The following is a 10417-nucleotide window of genomic DNA, read 5'->3' on the forward strand; positions in this document are numbered from 1 at the left end:
CTAGAGGATTCTGTTGATGTGATGCTTTCTATCCTCAAATCCGGCCTGGGATTCATGTCCTGGTAGTCACAGACACACTTCAGATTTTAGCCTTGTAAAGTCAAGCATGTGATGTTCTCATCTTCTTAATGGGAAATCAGATATTTCCTACTCTGGGGTGCCTCTCCAAGCCACCGTGGATCCTTTTTGATGTGCTCCATCAGACTATCTCCTTGAAACCCACCCCCTCTTCCTAGGATCCTCCTTCCTCAGACGCAGCTCCCCTGGAACCAGTCCCACAGAAATAAAACACTTCCACCAGCCAGGAGGGCAAGACCACATTCTGTTTAATAACAACTCCATAAAGGACTGTACATGCTATTTTGAGCTACCTCCCCTCCTTTACTGTGGTTGCTGCCACATACAGGCATGGAGGTGTGTAGTGCCATATAGTTCTCTAAGTCTATATGTAATGTGTGCACGTGGATGTAGGTGGTTGCACGTGTATGTATTTATATATATCTTTGTAGAAGTGTTATCTCGTAAGTCACATTATCAAAACATGCGAAGTATATCCAACAAAAATTTTCAGGCAAACATGTTTTGGAGCTGGAAGACCAAAGGCAAATCAGACTCATTTTAGTTATTAAGGGCTAGTGTGGGACAATGTAAGGATGAAAGCTTTCAGTAGTGGGTCCCTTTCCCTTTTTGTTTTACTTCCATTCAGTACCTTCTCCCCAAACATCAATGCACCCCTGCAAACACTAGCTTGAAAGAATACATATAATCACCATGCAGCCTCCCCACTACAGAAAACACGTACAGGCTTGGGGGAAGCCCTTGAAAATTGCTTTGCAGCAACCTCCATTGTCCCATACGCTTACGCTAAAGTAGTTTCAGATACTGAGAATACAACGTCTGAAGAGCCAAGCCTTTAGTTATTTTTACACATGCTTCAGGAATCCATTCCACATGCCACCCCTGAGACTCCCATCCACCACCCTTGTACCTCCCAAATCCTCTGCCTGTACCCACCCACACCTGAAAAGAGCTGAAACAAGAGAAATCCTGTTCCCTGTAAAAGTACCATGAAGTCCCAATTTTATAGTGTAGGGATTCCCAAAGACCTCCAATCATGCACAACATCCACAAATCAGAGAAGAAAAATTAAAGCCAAACAAGAATATATACCTGCAAAAGAGCTTCTGGCTTGCTACATTGCTCAAGCATGCAGTGTCTGAAGAGAAGGGAAGTCCACCTACACCTGCCTCATGGGAACGTGGCAGAGCTCTGGAAGAGGGTTCTTAACCTTGTGGCCTCCAATCCAATCACAACTAGATTTCCATGCCAAATGAAAATGAATCCAGAAGGCCAATGAATCTGGACTACATGCCTTTATCTTATTAGAAGCAAATCTTGATGCACAATCTTGTTTCCATAATGGACAAAAGCCTTTTTAGATATTTTTGTCTTGCAAGCATGGACATTTGATCCCTCATGGGAAAGCAAAAACAAGACTAGGTTTCAGACGGCATTTAAAATGTCCCCAGCTGAAGGAGATGAGGAAGATCCTAGCAGGAGCATTCTTTCCACAGAATACTGCAACCCCTCTCTTCCTAGAAGACAGCAGCTACTACATATCAGTAGGTAACTCCTGCCCATGGCAGAGGGGTTGGATTTGATGATCTTTAAGGTCCCTTCCAAACATTCTGTGATTCTGTGGTATCTGCACTGAGAACATTCTTGAACAGGTCTTTACAGTTTTAGTAAACACACACTTTCTCAGGATCACAGACTGACTAAATTTTTCCTCTTCCAGCAATTTGTACCTGCACTGAAAAAATACATCATATATTTATTTTCTTTTGTGCAGACCAACACTGACAATCATAGAGCTTTTCATTTCCAAGGAAAAAGTAACACTTTGATCTGCCTATGCTGGGAAAAAATGTCAGTGCAAGTGTAAATAGACCCTGATGTTCCAAGTGCAGATCTTCCACGGCCATTTGTTAACAAAACAACCTTCATGCCTTACCCCAGTCAATTCATGGAGCTGGCTGTGCTGCTGAGAGAGGACAGTGTCCCCAGGCCCCATGACATATTCTGAGACAGAGAGAGACACTGATCTGGCACAGAAGTCCAGCTGTTCTGCTTCTGCACAGGCTCACTACAACTTAGCCTGGGAAAAACCTGTGGTACAAAAGAGGCACCTGACATTGACTTTACAGCTTGCAATCATATTTGGGACTGTGCTTTAATGACTGTAGGCTGTCCTACACATACATTTAGTTCTAATAGGCACTATTTTACTCACATTTTCCCTGTTTATTTTTCCTTTCCCTGAGCCATGGCATAGAAATCTTTCCCTGTCAGATTGATACAGGGGAGGAAAATCAAAGATGAAAGTATTACTTATTTACATTTTCCTAGTTGTAAAATGCTGATAATCTCTGTATTGGACTTAATTATTTTTTCTTTCCTTTCTTTTCTTGTTTTTCTTTTAGAAAAAGTCAAACATTTAGTTAAAAAGATAAGCCAGAGTTGTCTGCACAAGGAACACTGGAAAATCCACCTGGGAGAAATTAGAAGGAAGAGCTTAGACTTTGCCAATGTTGCTCTGCTTTTTATAGCATTTAGAGGCAGATTATCTGAGTTTCCTTCTCCTTCTAGGCAATTATCAATATAACAGTTAAGGCAAACTAAGCTGAATTTAGGTACTTTGGGTTTCCAGTGAGATCAGAACTCACATTAACTTCATTTGGGCACAGAGTAAGATCTTATTTGGTGTATTTCTCATATGATTTCCCTGAAGAACTAAGCACACTGTGAACTGTTTTTTCACAATGAAAAAGAAGCTAGCAGGTACCCAAATTCAGGGAGGTCTCTTTCCTATCACTGTCTTAAAAAAAAACCCAAAAAAAGCGTGGCTTGGACTAAGGAGTACCATAAGCTGCAACAATCCTGGATCTACAGCTTGTTTAGCAATTCTGTACCTCAATCTGCTGGGAGTCTGCCATGAAGCTTCTCACCTGTGTTGTGTAAACAAAAGGCATGAAGCTTTTCTTGACCTTTTCCCAAGCCTTTCTCACCACGTCTTTCCCTCTCTGGCACACACAGTTGTCCACAAGCCCGTACTGTTGCACACTACCTCGCCTCACCACCATCCCTCCCACCTCCGTCAAACAAAGAGATCAGTTTTGTTCTCCAGTTCTCTTCTCTGAGGCTGCAATTAACATTTCTCACTGTTGCTGTACACAGTACAGCATGCACAGACTCTGCCTAGGTGTGAAGTACTCTTCTGGGTCTCACACTAGACTGGAGCTGGCCTGAAAATAGGGATAAACATCACTTCCAACAGCTATGCTTCACTCTTGAAAAAGTCTCCTCTCCTGCAGTTACAGGATAAGACTTATCAGTATCTTTAGCTGCCACAGAGCGTAATCACTGAGTGCATACACAATTTGTGCATGCTAATTTTATTAATTTCATGCATATATCAAGTTACATGTCTTCCTGCCCAATTTCCAGGGTTTACCTCAAAGAGGCCTGTGGAAGGCAGCAGTGAGGGAAACAACAGGGCACAAATAACAAAGACCAAATTGGATAAGAGCATACTAGAAATTCCAAGGAAAACACTAAGGAAGAAAATGGGGAACATGTCCTTCCTGGTACCCCAGCAGGACTTACTCTTTTCAGACAGACATATCAAAACCAGCTTAAGCCAATTCAAGTTGCATCTGCAACCAGTCTTCCACAGGACCATCTACATGTTTCACCAGCCCTCAGAGATGCCTGCCTCACCAAGTGAAGCAATATGAAGAGCTCATCCCTCTGAAAGTTTTATTTAGGTAGGGGACTGGGTTAGTTTTCAGTGGGGCCAGTTCCTGAGCAGCCAAATGAGTGTTAGTGCTGGTGCTTTTTAGGCAGTAGAAGTACAGAGCTGGTGGTGGTGGAAGAAGGCAGGCAGGACAGCTCCTCTGAGCAGCTTAGACTCATCATGAAGATGCTATTTCAAAGTGCACTTTCCCAGTTTCTCTAACCTGATATAAAGGAAGGTCAGCTGCTGAGAACAACACTCTCTCTCCCTCTGCTCACAACTCTTCCCTCTTCACTTTTATAGCAGGGTAAAGTCCCCGGCTTGGTGTGGGTCAGCTGAGCATCAGCACCTGCACAAGGGTTGTGGAAGGTGAGCATGGTCAGAGCAGAGCTCCTCCTCCTTCAAAGCAGCTCACCACTGGATCAGCTTAGAAGCATGGCTAAACTCTGTTCTCTGCTGCAAGCCTGTCCTGAAAGGCGATCTTACAGTTTTTTAAAGGGGGAAAGCAAGTGGATGACTTGTCAGAAGCTTTCCAGAAGAAGATGATGATTTAGAGGCACAGAAACTGAAAGAAGCAGATTAACTTTTCTGTCCCAGAGCCTGAGGTAATGGAATTGGAGAGAACTCAGAAGGCTTGTAAAGAAAGCATCAGATTTATATAAAAGAAAAACTTATGAAATAGTATAACTAATCAGGTATGAGCAATCATGGGAAAAGGAACAAGAGAGAATTTTCTTGCAGTGGAAGATTTTAAATCAGGGTCACTTCTGTATAAGCCTTCTTTGATGTTTAGCACAATAATTCCGACAAGTTCCTACCGAAGACAAAGGTTTGGGGTAAAGATGGGAATCTTCTACCTCCACTACTTCAAGAATATCCAAAATTTTCTGTAGTAAAGCTTTGTTTTATACAGGGTTTGTGGAAACAAACAGCAGAGCTCAGTTTCTTAGTAACTGCAGATCAGGGATACTGAGCTTACCCCTCCTTCTTTTTTACAGCCTCACAAACACAATTTGGGCTCTGACTATTTGGCTGGACTCTGTCCAACTCATCCCTCCTCAGCAGGATAAAGGGACTGCAGGCCAAATTTCGCTCACAGAGCACCTGTGCCTCCCATACGCTTGAATAGGTGTATCTATATAATAACAGCTTTTTCTCTCTCTGATATTGGATACACACATGCAGCAGGCCTGTTACATAAGAAAAGGCCAGATTATACAAACAATTTTCCACTTTCAAAGAGATTCAAACTGCCTCTCCAGTTCAGCTCAGGCTGCTCACTCAGCAAGTGTGGACAGGAAGACCTGCTCTCTCTGGTCAAACTCCTAGCAAATAGCTCTTTTGGATTGTGGAGAGGTATGGAAAACAGCCTTTTTCTTTCTTTCAGGAAAAGGCTGAGATTTTATTATTCACAGAAAGTTAAGACATTTATGAAAAAAAAAAATTACAGAATTTAGTAAGCTGGAAAGTTATTACAGAGAGTGCTCAAACCAGTCTGTATTCACAGAGAATGAGGCTATCTACAGGTTTCTAGACAGCAGGTCATGGAACTATACAGCAGGGTATAATTCTCTATCCCAGTTCCACAGAAGCTAGAAGAATCTACAGATAGGTTTTCTCTTCCTATTGGACTCCATAAAATTTTCTATAAGGTCAATTTTTTCACACTTTTATCTATGTAGATAACCCCCTGTCACTGCCTTCCATGGAGATAAGGAATATCTTTTAGACATCAATCAGACATCTTAGTAAATGTACCATACGTCCATATTAAAGAAAAAGAAGCCCTGGACAAGTTGACCTACTTGTCCCAGTCCTGTAAACAACACAGAGGGATCATTAGAAGCTACTCTGAAAGTTACTGTAAACATCCAGATTGGTCCTGGAGAGGCACATGGGAACAAAATGGTTTGGAGAAAGAAACAAGTCACCCAAATCTTCCACAAAGGTACACACCCCAACCATTTTTGTTTCCCTGAAGACCTCTTTGAAAAGAAATAGCTTTAAACTTACTCATTTACTCATCTGCTGAGGTGCTCTTGGCACTTGCCTCATCTCCCTTTTCTGGCTAGTGTGATTTCCCAGGCCCTGCTCCATGGCTACACCCAAGCCAATCCAGGACAATGAGCCACCACTGGCCCTGCAAGAACTATAGGAGATCATTTTTATCAAGTCCTGCTGCCCAGGGGAGGTTAGTACCTGAACGTGCAAACATCTCTGAAGGGATATTGAAATGTCATCATTCAGGAGAAGACCCACCTCCTTAGAGAGATGTAAGCAAGACCAAGGAAATGCATAAAAAAAGATGGGTCTCAAAAACTTTTCTCGCTTACCTACACCAAATTACAAGTCTTACTTAAAACATCCCAAAGGTCCTTCATTTAGAGGTGCAATGGACAGGGAAGACAGATCTGCTTGAAGCAGACTTGGCTAGAAAGACTTGGGTATTGAAAAAGGAGTCCCTCTTTATGCAGCTGTGTCAGTGGGAAAAAGCTGAGTGGGGTGAAGTTCTTCCTGAGAGTCCCATTCCTACTGTTCACAATTCCTGGACATCGTTTGCTTTGCTTGCCAGGAGCTGTCTGAACTCTGAGACTTGATGATATTCCTTCAGTCACATTTTATTCTCCTTAGACATTCTTCCCTGAAAATATGCAGGAACTAAACCTGAAGCAGGAAAGGAGCACGTACCACTCTCCTGTCATCCAAAAACCACACCAAGCCTGAAGAGGAGGCAAAGAAGATACAAATGTATCATGAATTAAACAGAGCAAATATGAGTCAGAGTAAGTGAGAAAGAGTTGCTCCTGGAACAGTATGGCAGTGTCCAGGCAAATTCCTTTCTCTAGCTCATCAGATCCAGCATCTGATCTACATCAGCTTTGTTGATGTTTCCTTGCAAGAGGTCTTGCAATTAAAACTCTGCACTTGGGTAATCTCTGCTGGTTCTATTCAGTCCTCCAGCAAAATCAATAACCTTATACAGTTTTTGCTTTTGTCCCTGTTTATTTTCTGGTGAGAGCCAAAAGGAAACAATTACCTTTCAAAACTTCTCCCTCCCAAAAGGAGGTCTGTAAAAAAAGGCGAGGAATTGCAAGAGACCAAATTCCCCCTAATCAGAGAATCATGTTTTTTTTAACAAAAAATATATAACCCGTACAAATAGGGAAAACTCCTGAAATCAGCCTTCTCCACACCTGAAAAAGAGATGGGAGGGAAAAACAAACAGATCAAGTACTGAGCGTTATTTACACTGCTTGGGGGAAGGAAAACAAAAGAAGAAAACATAGGCAGGAAGAAGAAGAAAAATAGGAGGAGAAAATTTCCTCTCACCCCTTTTCCTCCAGCTCTATTTGGCACTGCAGGAGTGGCAGAAATGGGAAAGGTGCAGTATTTCTGTTAAGTCATGACTGGAGTACAGGCCTTTCCCATCACTAACTGCTTTGTTATGAACACTTATCCAGCATATAAAAAGGTTAAAAAAAAAGCACAAAAACTGAAAACCCTATTGTAAACTACGTATCTGTGATCTCATAGCTGTACACACTGTTCCTGGATCTGCTGCCTACTCTCTGGGTCTCCCCATACTGCTGGCAAGAAAAAGACAGGACACAGCAGCAGCACCAAGATGCACCAATATGGACATGTTCTCAAGCCCCCTGCAAGAGTCAGCTTTTTTGACTGTCTCCGTAGCTGAAAATGCGCTTTCCACTGGCCTCCAGTGCCCACTGCCAAAAAGACACACCACTCGTGCCAGCTCCTGGGAAGGTAGAAATGTCAAAGAGAGAAACAAATAAATGAAAGAGACTAAAGCATGAATATCTGAGAGCAGGGTTAGATTCATATCTGTATCCATTCTTCCAGGCCACAGCAGAGCCATGCCCACAGAGCCACACTGGCAGCACAGCCCGGGCCCACGGAGCGCAGTTCGTATCCATCAAACCTACAGCTTTGTATCGGGGTGCTATTGAGGATCTGGTTACACAGCACATCTCTCATCTCAGTACGATCTGTATCGAACACGGCCTGCTCCTCTGCAGCAGCCACAATGGCAATACTAGTGCAAGCTAGATTTGCAAAGCCACATCTTCATTTTAAACCAGTTTATATTCATATATTCTATCAAAGGGGGTCATGTCCACAGAGCAACATCCATTCTGCCAAGATGAATTCTAGCCACAAAGCTGCTCCCTACACCAAGCCTGTCGCATCAGCCACATCCCCAGTACCAGAAGAGTTTGTATCCACAGCCAAGACTTTGTATTAAAAAGATTTAGAAATTATTTACCAATCCAGATCTCTCCAAGCACATCACATGTTGCCCAGAGCAATGAAAATCCAAAATATGTGTCCATGGGGGAGGGGAAGAAAAGGTTTTTATGTCTCAATCACTTTGAGATTTTCCTCTTGTTTAAAAAAATAATTAAATGTCAGGTATGGAAGGTGTGTCTGCTTTGAAACATGGGGAGATGGAGAGAAGAATCCCTGTAATTGCATTCCTTGCCACCCCTCTCTTTGTTCAGCAATGATGAGAACTTCACAGAAAGCATCAGTTGTTTGTTTCTCCCTCTTCCTCATCAAAGGACTGCACCCCAGAGGAGGTGACATCTGAGACTTTGCGGCTCAGTGCAGCATGTTCCACCTCCTCTCGAGGAGACAAAGATTCCAGGTCCCGGCACACTGCATCATCCTCCTCTGGAGAGGGCTTCTTGTTTAGGAGAGGAGCCTTCTCCAGCCGTGGGTTCCCTTCATCCTCAATGTGGTCCTCCATGTACGTGCTGGACTCAGCTCCACCCCCACTCTGAGCAGTCTGCAGGGGCCACACGTGGACCAGCCCCGTGCTCTGGACGAAGTTCTGCTCCTGCCGCTGTTGCTGCAGCTGTTGCTGCTGGAGAAAGCTGCTCTGAAGCAAAATGCTTTCCTGAAGGTTTGTCTGGGATTCATCGAAATTCTGGCCTAGGTAGGAGCCGGTTGCTGGGGAGGCGATGAGGGACTGGTCACTGGCCTCCCAGGCGTCGGATGAACCTAAGCAATACATGCCCTGCGAGACGTAGGAGTGAGGCCAGCTATCATACTGCGTCTGGGCCATATGCTCTGCAAGCAAAGGAGACAAGCAACACACAGTCAGACACTCTCCCTAGGCCGAGCTGCCTCATCCAGGTAGCCTGTGTGCCTGTGCAAGGCACTGTACTGCACAGGGCAGATGAAGCCTTTACAGGGAAGGAGGGCAAAGAGAAAACACAGTTCTGGGCAGTAGGCGGGTGACCTGGATTATACCCACAACTGACTGTAAGAGCTGGTAGCTTTAGTTGTGCTCTAAAAAGGCAAAAGGAACTGGGCTTTGGAGCCACAGTGTTAAGATTAGATTCCCTGGACAGCTCCACAAACAGGGATGACTCTAGCAGATCTGACTGGGACTACAGAATAAAACAGGGCAGAGCAAAAGAGAGCAACGTGACAACAAGAGCAGGAAAGGGGTGTCTTAAGATTAGCAAGAAGCACTGGAGCTCACCTTGGCTCTCCATCAGCTCCTGATAGTTCTCAGAGTAGTTGCCTGCTGGATTGTCCTGATTTGAGTTTACACTCACATCCTCACCATCCATGGAGGACCAGGCCATGAGAGTCGCTTCAGAAATAGCAAATTGCTCCATCACTCCTGTGCCAAAGGAGACAGGGAAGGGAAGCAGAGATGTGTTAAAGTCTCCACTTCTCACCATCGTCCTTTACCCCATCTTCTGGTTACACTGTCCCACTCTGGTCCTGTCTCAGCAACACCCATCACCCACAACTGGCCCTCACCCTTTCTACTTTGCATTCCACTGGCAATACTCCAACCATCAAAGTCTCCCTCTACTTCGGTCACCTGAAGCACCCATAGCCTCTCCTGAGTGGTTTTTTCCAAGCTTCTGCACTTTGGTCTCTCCACTCCGGGGCATCCCAACCCAATCCAATCCACGTGCCAACACAAAGGCATCGCTACCTGCAAGGAAGCGGGCCTCCTTCTCGCCGTCGCTGAGGTCCGAGTAGGCGTCGGCGTCCTTGCGCGCGGTCTCGTGCGTGTGCTGCTGCTGCTGGCTGTGGGCTTTTGCCACTCAATCATGTGCGCCACGCGGCCCTGGCCCATCGCCGTCGGCTTCGTGACGTGGTCCTTCATGCTGCGAGATATCCCTAAGGGACCAGACATTGGAAAACAAGGGAGGGCTATTACACAGCTCCAGCGCTTTCTGCCATGCTCTTTACCTCTCTTAGAAGTGGAGCTTTTCCCCTCCTTTCCTGGGCAGGATGCATGACTAGGGCTGGGTGTCTCCTACCCTTCACTGCATCACTCTCCAGGGGAGTTTCTCCATCTTTCCTTGGACAAACTCTCAGAAGGGGGAAAAAGGGGAACCCTAAATATGAAAGACCATTTCCTTCCTTGCCTAGAATCCATTTAGGTTAGAGTTGGGCATGAAGGATGAAGCCTGGAAGTGAACAAACTAAGAAACAGAAAATGGGGTTAAACCCAAGACTGAGGGGAAGCAACTGAAGATGTCTGAGCAGGGGTGCACAGTGAGAAGCCAACAGGAGTAAGACAAATCTGTTCTTTGAAAGGGCAACAACTGTGAGATTTCTGTATTTAGAACC

General features: G+C 44.6%; 1 protein-coding gene across 4 annotated transcripts in view; it reads right to left on the minus strand.

Annotated features, from left to right (window-relative positions):
* Window positions 1-305: 305 nt before the first annotated feature.
* Window positions 306-10417, minus strand: part of FAM131B (family with sequence similarity 131 member B) — a 15072-nt gene continuing 4960 nt past the window's right edge. For all 4 annotated transcript variants that reach the window (XM_017736503.1, XM_017736502.1, XM_017736504.1 and 1 more), the window contains 3 exons: window positions 9774-9879; window positions 9306-9449; window positions 306-8887 (listed from right to left, as the gene is read on the minus strand). In XM_017736503.1, the coding sequence (XP_017591992.1) occupies window positions 8343-8887; window positions 9306-9449; window positions 9774-9879 (795 nt within the window). In that variant the 3' untranslated portion in view covers window positions 306-8342. The remainder of the gene's footprint in view (window positions 8888-9305; window positions 9450-9773; window positions 9880-10417) is intronic.

Source organism: Corvus brachyrhynchos, unplaced genomic scaffold, assembly GCF_000691975.1.
Source record: "Corvus brachyrhynchos isolate BGI_N302 unplaced genomic scaffold, ASM69197v1 scaffold176, whole genome shotgun sequence".
Taxonomy (NCBI): domain Eukaryota; kingdom Metazoa; phylum Chordata; class Aves; order Passeriformes; family Corvidae; genus Corvus; species Corvus brachyrhynchos.